At 47.0% G+C, this 18,079-nt stretch overlaps 1 protein-coding gene across 1 annotated transcript in view; it reads right to left on the bottom strand.

The window, feature by feature from the left end:
* Window positions 1-18,079, bottom strand: part of RANBP3 (RAN binding protein 3) — a 90,884-nt gene that overhangs the window by 15,219 nt on the left and 57,586 nt on the right. The window contains exons 6-8 of the mRNA XM_007954454.2: window positions 6,481-6,546; window positions 5,559-5,651; window positions 3,925-4,052 (exon numbers count right to left, since the gene is read on the bottom strand). Coding sequence (XP_007952645.1) covers window positions 3,925-4,052; window positions 5,559-5,651; window positions 6,481-6,546 — 287 coding nt within the window. The remainder of the gene's footprint in view (window positions 1-3,924; window positions 4,053-5,558; window positions 5,652-6,480; window positions 6,547-18,079) is intronic.

Here is an 18,079-nt window from a genome sequence, read left to right as displayed (position 1 = left end):
GGAGTACTGCTGCTGGGGGTGTGGACACTCCAAGTCCAAATGTGGAGCTGCCCAGTCCCAAGGGCCACATATGGCACCCAGCCCTCAGCAGGGGGTGATCAACAAGCGGGGGATGGGACTGCACAGCCTGGAGAGGCAACAACGGGGGTGTCTGCCCAGCACAGGAAGGTGGGACCAACAGGCTCTACGGCACAATTGCCTGAGACTCAGACGAAACAGGACCCAGGTCCTGTGTGGGACTGAGCTGCCAGAGAAACTTCCAGGTTTCCACAGATGTTCCCACAGATTATTTTCTGATTTAAAACAGCGAACGAGTAGTCTTTCCATCCTGGTGGAGCTGACTCAGAAATGGACTGTGACTACCCAGCATGCCCGTAAAGCACTTCTGGGAACCCATGCCCAGAGCCACTCATAGGAGGTCCAAGGACAGGTGAGAGGCCCGCTCATGTCAGGTGAGGGGCAGACAATCTAGGAGACTAACACAGTTGTCTCTGACAGGAGGAATGCCCACTACCCAAGGGGGAAGTTGTGGAGCACACATGTACAGCTCCACCTTGTTAAAAGTAAACTCAAGGTACCAGGCTACCATAGTGAACATTTAGATCAAGGATTCTAGAGAAAAATCCTGCTCAAAAGGGGGAAAATGTAGGTCAAAATCCCAAATTCTCACAGAATCCAGACTTTTGGAGTCACCGAGGCTAGATAAACCCCCTGAAACTATTACCCTGAGAAAAAAAATCTTTAAACTCTGAACCAAAACTATCCTCTGAAGTCATCTTTGAACCAAATAATTGTTTACCCTAAGTAGAAAAAATTATCTACATGAAGCACTATATACTTTCAAAAAATTATTTGCAAGTGAACAAACTGACAATAACAACTACAAAGGACAGACAAGAAGCTGAGTGGGCAGTGAGGTTGTTAATGATGGTTGAGAGTTTGGGGAAGGTTGTGCAGAAGGTGCTACAACTGGAAGAATGTAACTGAAGTGTACATGCAGAAATCGTTAAAGTCGTGTTTGTTTTGTTGTGAAACACCCGGGGAGATGAATCATGAGACAGAGTGAGCAAATTATCAACAGATGTCATCTCAGGGGCCTTTGAACCTAAGAGCAGGGGGCTTCCAAGGTTGACTTTATAGATTTCTGTGGCATTATGGAGCTCTGGTGGTTTAGTGGTTAAAGCATTTGACTGTTAATCAAAAGGTCAGCAGTTTGAACCCACCAGCTACTCCACAGAAGGATGAGGCGGTTTGCTTCATAAGATTTACTGCCTTGGAAACCCTCTAGGGTAGTTCTACCATCCTCTAGGGTCACTATGAGTCGTAACTGACTCAATGGCAGTGGGTTTGGATTTTTTTTGTTTGGTGGTATTTCAATGCTTGTAACATTCAGGTGCTATTTCTGTAACTAAACATTTTAAGAATGAATTCACTCAGCTCTGGACACAAAGTTGTTAGTAATTCCTACACGCTTTTCTTATACAATAAAAGCTGCCAGTTAATTAAACAAAAAAGCTTTTGGGCTGATGCTCCAGGGATGTGTATGGTGGAAAAAACATGAGGCAGAGTGTCCCCTGGAGACGATCTGGCAGGATCTGAACCAAAGAGTAAGGCTGTGTGTTGGCTCTGCCTCCACTCAGCTTTTGTAGCTGGCAGCGAGACTGGAGTTAAAATCCCAGCCTAGGTTGACACCTCTCAGTATGAGTTACACTCTGGAGTCCACCTGTCAAAGAGCTTCTGTGTTCTCCACTGTGTGCCCATAAATCCTGCTGCCACTGACTTCATGCTGCAGCTTCATGTCTGCACAAGAGTAAACGTGGCCTTTTAATATTAAACATGCCACGCTCGGTGACCTGGGAGTCCTCAGGGCCGCCTCACTGCCGGCAGGTGGGGGTGCATGGTTTCCGGAGACTCGTGGCTCAGGCTCTGGGTTGTGTGCTGCCTGCTCCCTATTGGCCCTGTGAGTGCGGGATCCACAAGGCCAGGCAGCAGAGCCCGCAGGAGGGGAGGTGGGGTGGGCAGGCTGTGCACAGCCAGTGCAGTGTGTCTGGGACTGTGAGGGGTCTTTTTATTATTTTTTTTTCATTGTCATCTTCTGGGGGCATACTGTCGAAGGCACTTGACCATGAACCGGAAGGGTGGCGGTTCAAACCCATCAGCCACTCTGCGAAAGGGAGATAGGGCAATCTACTTCTGTAAAGATTTACTGCCTCAGAAACAAAGGGGGTCGCTATGAGTCAGAATCAACTCAATGGCAGTGAATTTGTTTTTTTCCTTTTCTAAAATATTCTACCACCATTAGCATAAAAGCAAAGGACCTTTTACAAAGCATCAGTTAAACTCACAAGCAGATCCCAAGGCCCTCAGTCAAAGCACTGAACAGTCAGGAAGCCTCTGTCCACTTCCCTGAGCAGCGCTGATGTCTGTTGGCCCTGTAGGAATGACCCAAGCTCTGCCCATGTGTTACATAAGCCCCAAGCCCCACTGAGTGAAGGCAACCTCACACTTGGTTCTGGTCCCCAGTGGACAACAGGCATGTTTGTAGGGCATGCTTTACCAGGCAGCAGGGAAGGATGATGAGGGCACATGTAGTGATCCCTAGAGGGTCTCAGGAAAGTGGCTGGGGGCTTGGTGGAGACGATGTGTCATGAGGCCCCCACTCCAGCAAGTGCCACCCACGTGCAGAAGCACCACTAGCTGATGGAGGGTGTGGCCATGCATGGGTCCACTAAGGACACAGGGAGCTTGGCGGAGGGACCTAAGGAGGCACAGATGCTTGTGGGGGGATGGGGATGAAAGGAAGGAGCTAGAGACCACTGACTTGGGGATCAGCTTGAGCTACCATAGCTGTGTGACCCGAAGGAGAGGTGATGAGGAGGCAAGGTCTGAGCTTGTGGTCTGTGGGAAGACATCTGTCCACAGCTGGGCTGCAGCAGCGTCAGGAGCAGCTCAGGCAGGTGTCTCAGGATGACAGGACCTAGCGTGAGCTCCCCAGTGAGAAAACAGTCTAGTGTAGGGCCTGTGCACTGATTGATGGGAACATGGAGAGGCTGGGGGGCAGGCTGGGTCACTGCTGGGTCTCCCTCGAATTAAAAACTGTCCTTAAGACCCAGAGATCACAGTGTCCAAGTGGCAGTGTGCCGTGCAAGGGATCATATTGCCAACCCAACAAGCTGTGCTTTGAAGAGGGGCTCAGGGGTGTTTAAAATGTAACTGCAAATGACCATGCCATCTTTCAAGCCTGAACATTCACAGATTTATGGCAATTGTAGGAGCCCGTGCAGAGACTTGTCCCCTGGAGTGGGTGGAGTAACATCCACAGAGCCAACTGGGCTTTGTGCATGGAAGACTCAACGTGTTATTCCAACTCTGCCTTCAAACCAGCTCTGCCCACCTCAAAAGCAAGCGCTTCATTAAATGGTCTGTTTTATCACTGCCACAAGACACCACTGGGAACATGCACTCCAAGCTGCTACAATCCCAGGGTCCTGAGGGACATTTTTTCAAAAAACAAACTATTTCTGAGTTGATTCCCCAGGCAAACTTTCTCAACTCAAATGGGCACATGTATATACATCCCTGAGGGGCTGTTAAGAGTGTGGAAGCACAAGGGGACTGTTCTTTATGTAAACTGTCACCACATACACCAAGGAAAGCTATTTTCTCCAGCCCTGGTCACTTCCCAAAGCTCAGTGGTCAACGTGTCTGCCAGCAGGAAAACTATCCAAGGACAGCTGGGAACGAGAGCTCCTGGCAGACAATGGGGAAAGACAGCTTGGCGTTCCAGTTATTCACGTGTCAGTTACGGTAACTGGGAAAGTCCTGACACAGCCAGAGCAGGTGCCAATCTGTCAGCCCACAGAACCTGACAAGCATCACCCTTGGGTGCAGATGACAGTGTTCTTCTTTCCCCAGGAGACAGACCTCAAGTGCTCGCGCCTCATCAGCAGCCTCCAAAGGACTCCTCCGTGCAGGGCTATCGGGTGATGTGGACGTCACAGGTCCCATGCAGTCTGCTGGGATGCTGACCCCATTGGTGCCGCTGCTCGGGACTGTAGGAGAGAAGACAGCAGGGGAGTCATGAGGGAGCAGGAACACCTGTCCCCTAGGACCCATGCATCACACGGAGAGAGGTGCTGGCTTTAGCACATCACCTGGCCCAGCAGTCCCACTGTTCCTTAAGAGAGGGATCAGGCATCACAACTGTTGTTGGGTGAAGTGGTTCCTCACAGCACTCGCTGGGGACAGAGAACTGCTTCACAGGGTTTTCCAGTGGTTAAAGCACTCAGCTGCTAACTGAAAGGTCAGTGGTATGAATCTGCCAGACGTTCCATGGGAGAAAGGTGAGGCAGACTGCTTCCACAAAGATCACAACCTTGGAAACCCTATGGGGTGGTTCTACTATCCTTAAGGGACACTGTGGGTCAGAATCGACTCCAGGGCAGTGGGTGTGGTTTGGGTTTTGTTTCCATAAAGATGACAGCCTTGGAAACCCTCTGGTGCAGTTCTGCTCTGTTCTCTAGGGGCGCTGTGGTCAGAATGGACTCCAGGGCAGTGGGTGTGGTTTTCTGGAACCTTTATGGGAACAGATCATCAGGTCTTTCTCCCACAGAGCCCCTGGTTGGTTCAAATCACCGACCATACTGTTAGCGGCTAAGTGCTTAACCACCGTGTTATTAGGGCTCCTTAGCATCCCTAGTAAAGTCACAAATTCTTTAATGGGGAAAAAAAAAAAAAGCCTCACAGAAGTAAGAATATCTTATTGTTTATTCCAAAAAGAAGTGGGAACTTTCAGCTTGTTTAAAAGCGATACTGCTAATTAAGAAAACAAAGTGTGAAAAAGAAAAACTAGTTTTACTAATAAAAACTTCATGCATTTTATTCTTCTAAATATTTGAGATTATATAACACCCACAATTTTAAACCTAGCTTTGACTATTTAGGGTGAGATTAAGAAAATTTTTCCATGTGGTTAAAACCTCCTCAGAAATTGCTGAATTACTGTATGTTTTGTTGTGCATCTTTTCAACAACAACAACAAAAATAAAGTTAAAAAAAAAAAAAGACAAAAACACAATTCTTCAGACATATGAACGCTGGGTGGCGAGCTGCTTCCAACGAAGAACGGTTACACTCTAGGGACAGCACCCAGCATTTAGCAAATGCAAGACTAGCTGAAAACCACTACCTGCATTGACAGCGTGGGGATGCCACTCAGAGGCTGCGTCCTGAGTTTGGCAAATAGGAGGAACCCCACCTCAGGGTACTCTTCCCTTCGCATTCTTCAGATGACTGACAGATGGGTGGGGTTTGTGCCTGCAAACTTGGGGACAGATAGAAAGCTTATCCTGAACAACAGGAGGATCCCGGTGCTGGTGAAGACGGTACAGGAGCGTAGCGTGCACCGAGGCCCAGAGTCACGCAGGCGCCACCCACCAGGGAGAGCTCAGCCACGGCTTACAGAGCTCTTTCCCTGAGCTCCCTCCGTGACCGCAGGCACTCAGCTAAAGCCACCAATGTTGTGCCTTTAAGGCAGGTTGCTGGGCACTGTTCCTTACCAGTCGGGGATGGCACCTTGGGCTGTGGGGCCTGCAGCACTGCTGGGCGGAGCACACTGCGCTGCTGCTCCTTGGGCTTCTGGCTTGGCAGACCTGCAGGCAGAAGTTCCCGGAGCCTCAGACCCATGGGGGTGCCCACAGAAACCCAAAATCCCATCCTCAGGCACGGGAGAGAAATCCCACTTCCAGCAGCCCACCTGGGGACCCTCCCATGCTGGACTTTGTAGGAAAGCATTGTTTTCAACTTCAAATCTAATATCTTTTCTTTAGAGTCAGCCATAACAGATGCATGCTACTGTTATTTCCATTTGTGATTAGACAGAGGACACGTGTGACAGACCATGTCTGCGAAGGAATATGGGGAGTCAACTACTGCTCGGGGAGAGCCAGGGGTGACAGTTCTCCTACTGCTGGGCTCAGAAAGCAGCAAGACCACAGGTGCTCCCTGGGATTTAGGGCTGGGCCTGAGGTCCCATAAAGGCTCCTGATGCTTTTCAAAGTATTATGTTGAGAAAGCTTCTCCATCAACTGCCAGCCGGGGTATGACGCAAAGAGCCCTTCCCGCTCCCCAGAGGCCTCCCCCTAGGCTCTAGCAGTGCAGCCCATTGACCAGCAGCAGTGTGCCACTGGGCACAGCCACTCCGTCAGGAAGGCCAGCACAGTGGCGCATTAGGGACAGAACCTCTGGGCCTAGCCTCCTCCCTTCTCCTGCACAACCAGACTGCTGGGACCCTCGCTTCCCTGGTCAGGGAGTCAGCTTGGCTGGATCTCTCTGCTCCTGTATCAGACAACAGTGACAACTTGGTAGGCAGGTGGAGCCCAGAGTGGACCCTTGGAGCTGCTGGCTGGCTGGACACTACGCAGAGCAGCCTGGGAAGGTATAAGAAACTATCCAGTCCCCCTTCTCTGAGGCCCAGCCTACCTGCGCTGGGCGCCTGGCCATGGATGAGTGTTGGCGGCTTCAACCTGAACCCACTGCTCTTCTCCTCTGAAAGCACAAGACAAAGTGTGAGGAGTGGGCTGCCTGGGGTGGGACGGCTCAGCTGGGGGCGAGAAAGTGCAGAAGATGAGGTTCTTGGGCCTGGAGAACCAGTGCAAACATCTCTAAAGTCAAACAAGCCTATGGAAACCCTGTCCAACCACCAGCCGCAGGCAGCCTGGGGAGGAGGTAGGGGCTGCAAGAGGGAGTGTGGGCTGGGGCACACCTGTCAATGGCAAATGAGAGGGTGAGGCATGTATGGGACAGAAGTGAGGATGGTGACATCTGTGAGGACCGTGACTCTTACAGGGAGTCCTTCCTACTGGACAGTCAGGTGCCAGTGGCTCTCTGCTGGCCTGCCTGGGTCGAGAGGCTAGAACACAATTAGCGATGGAAACGCTGACGCTGTGCTGAGCTGGCGGGCCTGCAGCATGTAGGGAGCTGCAGGATGAGGGCTGCTGACCTGCCGCCCTTTCTGGGCATGCTCAACAGTCAGAGGATGTGTCTGTGAGCAGGAAAAGGACCTGCACTGCAGCAGACATCTGCAGAACGCGGTGAGGACAACTCTCTTTCCAGATGTGCCAGAGTGCTTCACTGGACCTCGTAATGAGAGCCCTGGAGGCCTGGGAGGCAGGAGCAGGGGTTCCTGTCCAGAGCAGGGCCCTTTGTCCTGTCTGCCTGCAGGAGGATGGGGGTTCCCCAGACAAATACACTGAGCTCAAGGCAGACAATAAAGGCTCTGGAGTTCTGGGATGGCTTGGAAACTTGCTTTCAGCTGAGCTACCTATCCACATGGACCCCTTTTTCTGTGTTCTGGTGATTCACTCATCTCAAAAGAGAGACAAGGGTCTACTCTGACCACAGCAGGAAGGATCGTCATAAAGCATAATGACTCAAACAGGTCAGGGTCATTCTGGGGGAGTAAGCGCAAGGTGGTGGTGTCACAGGCTGTAAGAAGCAGCTTCTGGACGTGGAACAGGGGCTCAGGTGGCCTTGCTTGTGTGCTAAGGTCCACCTATCAAAAACAGTCTGGTCAGGTCTCAGGGACACACAAGTCAACCGCATGGCTTCCATATGCTAGCAATGAACAATCCAAAAATGAAATTTAAAAATTGCATTTACGAAGACATCAAAAAGAGTAAAATACTTTGGAATAAACTTAACAAAAGAAGTACAAATCTTATACTCTAAAAACTACAAGCACATTGTTAAAAGACCTTAAAACTTAAATAAATGGAAAGAGTTAGGAACCCAGAGTAGTCAAAACAATCCTGAAATAGAAGAAGAAAGTTGGAGGACTCACAAAACTTATCACAAAAGCTACAGTAATCAAGACAGTGGTGGTCTTGGCATAAAGACAGACAGAGATTTCAACAGAGCAGAACTGAGTGCAGGAAGAGACCCTCACATCCATGCTGCTGGCACTGCAGAACTGATTCTGAATGACAGCCACCCCATGTAAGAGCAGAACTGCCCCAAAGGGTTTCCTAGGGTGTCACCTTTATGGGAGCAGATCGCCAGGTCTTTCTCCTGTGGAGCTGCTAGGTGGTTTCGAACCATCGACAGTTGGGTCAGCAGCTCAGCACTTAACTGCTGAGCCCCCGGGGCTTACATCTATGGTCATCTAATTTTCAACAGGAGTGCCAAGAACTTCAACAGGGAAAGGATAATCTCTTCAACAAATGTTTTGGGAGAAACTGGATCTCAAGCAAAAGAATAAAATTGGACCCCTACCTCACAACATATATAAAAGGAGAATAGATCAAAGACCTAACTGTAAGAGCTCAAACTATAAAACTCTTAAAAGCAATCATAAGAGTAAATTTTTGTAAGTTTAGATCAGACAATGGTCTTTTAGATATGACACTAAAAGTACAAATGACAAGGAAAAATAAAAAGACTAAACTGACCTTCACCAAAATTAAAAATGTTTGCACTTCAAAGGATACCGCCAGGAAAGAACAGAAAAGCCAGAGAATAGGATAAAATATTTGTAAATCATGTACTTGATGAAGGACTTGTATCTAAAACATATAAAGAATGCTTACAATTTAGAAATAAAAAGACAAATAACCCAATTGAAAAATGAGCCGAGGACTTGAATAGACATGCTGCCAAGGAAAATACACATTTTGCCAACAAGCCAATGGAGAGAGGTTGGGCATCATAAGTCATCAGGGAAATGGAAATCAAAACCACTTAGCACCCACTAGGATGGCTGTCACCAGAAAGACAGCAACAAGTGTGGTGCTGGGGAGAACGTGCTGGGGGCAGGGGGTAGAAAATGGTGCAGTTGCTTTAGAAAACAGCCTAGCAGTTCCTCAAAAGGTTAACTAAAAGTATGTGAACAGTTGTATGGAAAATGAATTTGCTCTGTAAACTCTCACCCAAATCACTGACACACACACACACACACAAGGTTAACATGGCCCAGCAATTCCACTCCCAGGTATATATACCCACAGGATCTGAAACCACCACTGTGAATGTTCACAGTGGGGTTATTCCTAACAGCCAAAAAAATAGAAACACCTAAACATCCCTCAGTGGATGAACGGATCAACAAAGTGAGCTGCACCCATATAATGGCCTGAGGTTCGGTTTGGTCATAAAAAGGAATGAAGTTCTGATACTTGCTGTAACACGAATGAACCTCAGAAACATCACATTGAGTACAAGCAGCCAGGCCCAAAGGCCACAGTGTCTGATCCCATTTACAGGCAATGTTCAGAACAGGCAAACCCATGGAGACAGGAAGTAGATGAGTGGTTACCAGAGGCTGGGAGGAGGGGAAGAGACTGAGTGCCAAGGGAGTGATGAAGGAGTTCTAACACTGTGATGGTCGCACAACTCTGGGGGTATACTAAACCAACCAAAAAAGACCTTGTCAGACAAAGCTTTCAGACCTGAAGGAAAATCCTAGCAGAGTTCAGAATGAAACAGGAAGGCATTCTTCCCGTACCTCTGTGCTGGCAGCTACACTGCTCTCCTTGGGCAAAAACCAGAGGACAGACACTCCCTTGATCAGTGTGAGGGGCAGAACCAATGGGCTTATGAAAGCTGCACTGCTGGAGGTCGTGTCCCCCAGCACAGCATGCTCACAGCCACCACGCTCAGGAGATTCTTCAGTCATAGGTGGGAGGAAGCAATGTCGCTATATACAGGCCTGGGGGGAAGGCCTTTTCAGAAGGGGAATAATGAATTGCATTTCCAAAGCCCAAGCAGCCCCGGTGGCATGATGGTTATGTGCTCAGCTGCTCAGTGACAGATCGCAGTTCAAACTCACAGGGCCACAGGCCTGGAGATCTGCTTCCATAAAGATCACAGCCAAGAAAACCCTATGGGGCAGTTCTACTTTATCACACGGAATTGTCATGGTTGGAATCGCCTCTATAGCACCTAACGACATTCCCAAAGCATGGGGTAATTCAGAAGGTGGTTGGCAATTTAGAAAATTATTTTCAACTGCAATGAGATTTACAATTTAGCCAATTAGTAAAAAGCCCTGAGAGGTGCCTTTAAAATGCTGACACTGGGGCTACAGATCTATCCCCACCTTTCTGCTCTATGTGGGGCTGATGCTAACACCGATGTGATCCCTGGGGTGTTGCCCAGGCTCACTAGTAGGGTCAGTGGCCTGGAAAAATGCTGGCCCTGACCATCTGCCAGCACTGGGCCCGGTGCCTAGCCCACTCAGCAGACACAGAAAATCTATGCAGAAAGCTGAAATGAATGGACATACAGCACACTTGTAATGGCAACATACATACACATTGCCATTACATATACACTTGTAACAGCAACTTGGGACCAGGGGAGTCCAGGGAAGCAGGGCAATGTGTACACATGGCTGGGAACTGGGGAGGCCCTTTCTAGGATGAAGTGGGCCTGCCCCACTACAAAAAAAGCCATTTCTTCTTTCTGCTTCCAGAAACTTGCTTCTGCTGATAAACACAGTCAGATTCAATGAAGAGTTGTTGTCCTGAGGGCAGGGCCCAAAATCCAGCTGTAACACCAAGGCAGAAGGGTGTCCAGGCTGCTGCATGGACTCTTCTTGGGGGCATACTCTCCCCTGCCCCTAGCTCCCTGTTTCTGGCAGCCTCTGCCCTCCAGGGAATCAAATGGGAAGCGAGCCGGCTTCTTCTGAAAATGCATCAGAATGGAATGTGGCCTGATCAGATGTTGAAAAGACTCCAAGAGAAGGCAGCTGGTGGCAGCGGAGCCCCAGTGAACACGGTGTTGGTAGAAGGTGGGAAATGAGGTTGGTGGACTGGGAGCTCAGCTCAGCTATGTGCAGGGGGAACAATAAGGAGAGATACTGAGGATAAAGGAAGCCCAGTTCTTACTGTCAGAAAAGAGAGAAGTGTGGAAGTGGGGAGGCTAATCAGAATGCTGCTGGTGCTAGATTGGAAGTATCCCTGTGAGCCTATGCTTAAGTGTCTAGGTAGATAGAAAGGCAGATACAGAAACACACAGAGATGTAAATGTGTGTGCAGATATGTGTATGTTCCTGTGTGTGTACGCGTATATTATAAGCTCTGTCCACTGAGAGGGCCTGGGAGGAGCAATGATACCCCAGTAGCAACGAGCACACCTAGTACACCCAGATCTTGGTTTCTAAATACCACCTGCTGCTAAAAAGGACCAGGGCTCCTTTAGAAAATGGGTGATTGATTCCAGGCTGGGGCAGGGAAAGACTGCTATGTACTTGGAATATCTTGTTAGGACAGAGGATAAAGAAGAGCTCAAAGGAATGATGGGGACACACCTAAGGATGCAGGAACCAGCTGAACAGGGCCCCCACTGGCCAGATCTAGGGCAATTTAAGCATTCAAATTAATAACAACAAATCATAACCCACTGACTAAAATGTTAGTTGCCATCAAATCGATTCTAATTTGAAAGAGTAGAAGTGCCCCATTGGGTTTCCTAGGGTGTAAAGCTTTACGAAAGCACATTGCCACTGGGTGGGCTCAAACTGCTGGCCTTTTGGTTAGCAGCCAAGGGCTTAACTATTGTGTCACTAGGATATAAAGAAACAAAAACAAACTCACTACTGCGGAGTTGATTCTGACTCACAGTGACACCCTCTGGGTTTCTGAGGCAGTAAATCTTCTGTTTTTTCCAAATGCATTTTATTGAAATATAATTTATGTACAATGAAATATACCAAATTAAAGTGACATGGGTCAATGCATTGTTTTTTCCAGTGTCCCCCCACCTCTGGTAACCAACAAGGTTTCTTTCCATATAGCCTTGACTTTTTACAATAATGAACTAATACTTTATTTGTTCATCTGTGATTGACTTCTTTCACTCAGCACAATGTCCTCCAAGTTCACCTATGTTATGTGGTGTTTTGCAGATTCTACATTATTCTTTAGGGTTGTATAGTACTCCATTATGAGTACGTACCACAGTTTGGTTATCCATTCTTCTGCTGATGTGCATGGAGGTTGTTGCTTCCATCCTTTTGCTACTGTAAGCAATGCTGCAATTTATGTGGGTGTGCATATATCTGTTCATGTCCTGGCTCTTACTTCTTTAGGATATATACTTAGTAATGGGATTTCTGGGTCAAATGGTATTTCTAATTTCAGCTTTTTAAGGAATTGCCATACTGTTTTTGAGAGCAGTTGTATCATTCTGCAGTCCCACCAGCAGTGTATGAGAGTTCCAATCTCTCCACATCCTCACCAACATTTGTTTTTTCTGTCTTGTCGAACTTTGTCATTAGTGCTGGGGTGACATGGTATCTCACTGGTGTTTTGATTTGCATCTCTCTGATGGCTAATGATCATGAGCATTTCTTCATGTACTTGTTGGCTGCCTGAGTATCTTCTTTGATGAAGTGTTCATTCATGTCTTCTGCCCATTTTTAAAATTGTTAATCTTTTTCTTGTTGAGGTGTTGGAGTTTTCCATAAATTTTAGAGCTAAGTCCCTTGTCAGATATGCGATTATCAACAAGTATGAATTTGTTGCTATCATTTTGTTATGTGCTTTTTTGTGGTGCTCCTGATTTCTTTGTTCCATATAATTTTCTGTGCTGAGCTCATTTTGTTTGTGAATCTTGTTATCACTTCCTTCATTGCTACTGTTTATTTGCTAAATATTTGTGCTGGTCCTCTTTTTTATTTTGATGTGAAGGTTTACCATTTTTCTTTGAGGTTACCCTGTGATTTATAGTTTTTTCCCAAGTTTAGAACAGTCCGTTCTATCTTGTAGTTGTCTTGACTTCCCTACCATTTAGAAGTTCTGTAACTACACAGGTTTTTCCCTCTTTTTGGTTTGTTGTTGTCTTCATTTGTCAATTGATGTCTCTGGTTCCCTGTTTACAATGTTGTAGGTTTATACTTTGGATACTTCTATAACTAGCTTGGTTTCTGGGTTATGTAATCATGTGTATTAATGGTGAGTTGTTGTTTGCTGCTGTTGGTTTTCTGTCCAAAGGACTCCCTTTAGCACCTCTTGGAAGGTTGGTCTGGTTTTAACAAATTCCCTTAATTTCTGCTTATCTATCAATGTCCTAATTTCACTATCACATTTGAGGGACAATTTTGCTGAGTATGTAATTCTTGGTTGGAAATTTTTCTCTTTCAGGGTTTTATATATACCATTCCATTGTCTTCTTGCCTGCATGGTTTCTGCCAAGAAATCTGAGCTTATTCTTATTGGTTGCCCCATGTAGGTAACTTTCCGTTTTTCCTGTGCTTTTAGGGTTCTTTGTCTTTGGTTTTGGTGAGTTTGATGATGATATGTCTTGGTGATTTTCTTTTGGGGTCCTGTTTGGGGTTCATTGGACTTCTTGAATGCATCTCTCATTATACCAGGAAAATTCTCTTCTAACAAACCTTTGACAATTTTTTTTGTGGTTCTGTCTCTTCCTGTTCTGGAATTCCGATTACACATAGGTTATTCCTTTGATAGTACCCCACATGAACCTTAGGCTTTCTTCATTTTGATCTTTTTTCTGATTGTCTCCTTTCCAAAGAAGTACTGAGGTATTTGCCTTCAATCTCATTAATTCTGTCTTCCATTGATTCAATTCTACTCTTTTGCTCATTCAATGAGTTATCTATTTCTGAAAATTTAGTATTAATCTTGTGGATTTCTATCTGTAGATTTTGTATCATTTCTAATTTTTCATTTATTTTGGCATTTTGTTCTTGTACTGTCTTTCAAAATTGTTCTAGGGTTTTCTCTGTTTTTTTCTTGGTCTGTCTCTCAATTAGTTGAAGGTACCTAAATATAATTCCTTTGAATTCCTTATCAGGGAGTTCCAATGCTGTGTCTTCCTCAGGGATGTTTTGGGTCTGTATCTTGGTCCCTAGTTTCTCCTGCTTTATCTTGCTTCTCTGTGTGGACTGTGATGCTCTGTTGTCTTGGAGGTATTGTGACATTTTTTGTGTTTATATTTAATTGGTGATTGTATGTTGGAGTGACTTGCCCACGATTTTTGTTTTCTTTGTATGTTATCTATGGAAGCAGGGTACTGTGCTGTGGTCCTCTATTCACTAGCTGGCAGCACTTATATACTCACCACCTGTCTCCTTTCCCACTGTCTGCCTCCCGTATGTCCTTGCTGTCCTTGGCAAATGGAGCCTATTCTTAGGTCTCTGGAATCTGAATGAGAATGCTATCATTTTAAAATCCAAAATGGCTGCCGCTTGTAAACCTTTAAAATGGCTGCGCCCTCAGTCACTTTACATATCCAAAATGGCCACTGTATGTAAACAATCAAAATGGCTGCGCCCTCCGGACAGCTGAAAGTCCACAGCTCAGATTGTCTTCCTCCTTGCTGTTTCCCTTCCTATTCATAGGCCACCAGCGCAGTCGTCCCTGCAGCTATTGGTGACCAGGGCTGATCTTTAGGTCAATTCTCAAGTCCCAGCACCACTTGGGAATATTTAGGCTGTTGGTCCTGTCAGAGTAGCTGATAGTCCACTACTCTGACCATCTCCACACTCACTGTTTTCATTCAAGTTTTCCACTAGTTTGTGCCTAATCCACTTCCTGTATGCTTCCTTTCAAAGCTCAGGGCTCCAAGATTATCTTCTATATCTCTGTCAATTGGTTTCTTTTTAGTTTGTTGAAGAGAATCTGTGGAGCTTGCCTGCCTATTGCCCCATCTACCAGAAGTCCAGCAGTAAATCTTTATGGAAGTAGATTGCGCCATCATCTTCTCTCCATGGAGCAGATGGTGGGTTTGAACTGTCAACTGTCTGGTTAGCAGTCAAATGCCTTAGGCACCACACTAACCAGAGTTCCTTAACAAGGTATAAACCAAAAACCAAACCAAACTCACTGCCATTGAGTCGATCCATATTGACATAGTAAGTAAATGAAAAACTCAATGAGGAGAAGAGGAAGCTCTTTATGACAGCAGAATGCAATTAATAAATGTTGTTGGAATGGCAGTTAGGAAAAGCACAATTTGGCCACCGTCAATAACATCAGAGGAATGACTTCAAGCAAGAACACGTCAGTGGATACTAAAACCAGAGAGCAAGTGAGATGAGGAGAAGCGGAGTCTCAAAGCCTCTCTCCAGAAAACATCAATTACAAAGAAGAAAATTTAAGGCATTTCACAGTGGTGAAGCCCTGTAACATGATCTCACATTAACCGGTCAGGGTGCACTGAAATGCACTCAGCATCGCTCTCGTGGTCTTCTAGCCCCGACTTTGCACAGCCTGAGTCTAAATCTTGCCTAGTGAGGAAACATTAGGCAAACCCAAAATGAAAGACTTCTACTAAATGACTGGCCTACAATTCAAATATATTAAGGCTGTAAGATTCAGACAAGACTGAGGACCTGGGCCAGACAGGAGGTGAGGCTGGTGCTGTGTGACTTGGAGTCTGAACCTTCTGCTATACAGAAAGGGCCTTACTGGATGATGGGCAAAAACTGAATAGGGTCTTTGAGATAAAGGGTATCTAGGAATTCTCTATAAATTTTTGAAAGTATTAAATTTTTGGAAAAATAAAAAGCTAAAAGGAAGGAAGGAAGGGAAGAAAGGGAAAAAGGAAGGGAGAGAGGGAGAAAGGGAAAGACCCAAGAAGTTCTCCTTTGCAGACCGACGCCCCCACCTGATAGACTCCTCACCCTATCATACACACGGCATCTGAGACTTCAAACCAAGGGCCATGCCACTCCCAACTTTGGAGGATAGAGGCTCAAGGGTGAGGGGCAGGAGGCATTACTCAGACCGCAGGGGTGACCAGAAGACACGGAACAGGGTTCAACGGTGCAAAGGGATGAAGATGTTTGGCTTCAGCAGCCGACAACCTAGACCAAACCCAGAGGTGGCAAAGCATACCTCCCTGTGGGGCTGTGCAGGTCAGGAGGTGGCGATGTTAAACACCACCCTCTCACCTGCTGCCACACTGGGAGTGCTACTTGCCAGATGAGTGCCCAAGCACAGCCAATGGACCAACTCCCAAGACCTTTAAAAACCAAGCTCCTCTGCAGGACGGGCAAGGAGGGGGCTCAGAATAGAGCCAAGTGGGATTACCTTGTTTGAAATGGTGCCATCAAATCAATCCTGAAAGTCGTAACGACTTATCTGGTCCTTCAACATTGCCACCCTGCCAGAAGATGGTATGTTCAGGGCTGCAAACTGGTTTACTCTGGTTTGACTCCTGCTGAGAATCTGTCTCTCTATCCCGATACACTAAATCAGAATCTACATTTTTAACAAGGATCTGTAAGAATGTTAAAGGGGGTTGAACCGGAATGAACTGGTTTGAAGTGCTGGCCATGTGTTTGAAGTTGACAATGAATTTATATAAGGTAGGCTGGCCTGCAGAACGTGGGTTGTTAAGCGCGTTCATTAAATCTTTTATGAGGACTCTCAGACTTTCAGGAAATCTTGGGAGTTGTTCTCTAGTGAAAAGACCAAAAAAGGAATCAAGCTGTTTTCCTTAAAGTTCAAAAGCTGTGGTCAAATATATTTCTCTGTACAGATCTAAATACTTTCAGTCAATGTGGGAATTTAATACACAGGGAAGGGCTGGAAAGCGGCACCAACAGCAGTTACCTTTATGGTCAAGTGCTCGACCACTAGCAGATAGGTTGGTGGTTGGAACCCACCCAGAGGTGCCTCAGGAGACCGATCCAGTGATCTGCTTCTAAGGGGTCACAGCCTCGAAAACCCTAAGGAGCAGTGCTACTCTATACACATGGGGTTGCACGAGTTGGAAAGGATGGCAAGGAACCACCACCACCACCTTTGGGGCAGCAGAATGAAGGGGGAGGGGGTCCTTTTCACTCTAGGCATTTCTGATTTCCTTTGTAATAATATGAATGCATTTACTTACGTAAAATTTTGAGAAAATGTGTAACATATCTCTTTATCATTTTTGTTTTTTAACTGAACTTGAACTCCTTAGCCAGGCACTGCTTCCAGAAACAGAAACTGAGGGGCTTTTTAAAGCCTTAGCCCCCTGGATCTTCCACAATGAAGAAGGTTTGGAAGCAAAAACTTAGGAATGACAAAGACTCTGAATTCCACATGCATGCTCCTGGTAGGGAACTTGCTTTACAGGCCTGGCTGCATCAGTGCAGGAAACCCTCTCAATTAGGGGCCAAGCAGGGCACAGGAGAGGCTGGGGGCTTACCTGGTTCCGAGTCAGAATTGCCTGCAGATGATTCACAGAAGGTTGATGGCATGAAGACATTGTTTTTTGATACTGTTGGTAAGGTGGTGCAGGCAGGGGAGGGGACAAGAGGGAAAACGAGCGTAAGAGGAGTAGACACGCACCAGGCCACCTTCCCCACCTTGGAGTCCATGCTTCAGCCCACCGTGGGAGGGGGCAGCCTATGGACAGGGCAGTAGGGACTTTTCTGACAGAGGCACAAAGGTGGGACTGGATCCAGCAGCACGGCCTCTCCCCATCTGATGCCTAGCAGTCAACTCCTGTCTGCTGCTGGCTGCTTGTCTTGTCCCTAAGCCACTGGCTTCTCCTTAACCCTCTGGGCCTCTGCAAGGGCCGCCAGGAGGGAAGAGATCCAGTGGGTATTCCAAGTCTCACTTGAGTCTGTGCCTTAGCCTTGTTCCTCTGGCAAGTCCGGTGCTGCTGGTGGGTGCTGTTCCCCGCCATGTCCTTGCCCCAACCCTGTCACCTGTTTCAGACCAGGGGGGGTACTCACTTATTCAAGGCCCCCCACCCCCCAACATCAACTGTTTTCTAGGTGCAATCAGGCCAAGAGGCTCCCGCAAATGAAATAACTCAGAGCTGGAAACCTCATTCTGAGAGAAGTGATGACAGAATGCAACTGTGTGGTGTCAGTGGAGACCGAGAACTGTGTGTCAGGTTCTTGGAACTACTTCTCTCCCATCTCGTCTCCCAAGTACCCACAGCCTGCAGGCAAGGTGGGTTTCCCGCAGAGCCAGACAGAAAGCTGTTTGGTGGTCCTCTGCCCCTTTAGGCCATGGCTCTGGCACTAAGTTTTCTCTGTACTCCCCCTGTCCTATAATACAGCAAGCAGGAAGGTGTAACATCCATAACCAGGGAATGGAAGCTCCCTCCTCCCGTGGGA

This window comes from Orycteropus afer, unplaced genomic scaffold (assembly GCF_000298275.1).
Source record: "Orycteropus afer afer isolate SDZICR_OR568_19922 unplaced genomic scaffold, OryAfe1.0 scaffold00461, whole genome shotgun sequence".
Classification (NCBI taxonomy): Eukaryota; Metazoa; Chordata; class Mammalia; order Tubulidentata; family Orycteropodidae; genus Orycteropus; species Orycteropus afer.
The sequence above is the reverse complement of the archived record's forward strand: the minus strand, read 5'-3'. Positions and strand labels throughout refer to the sequence as shown.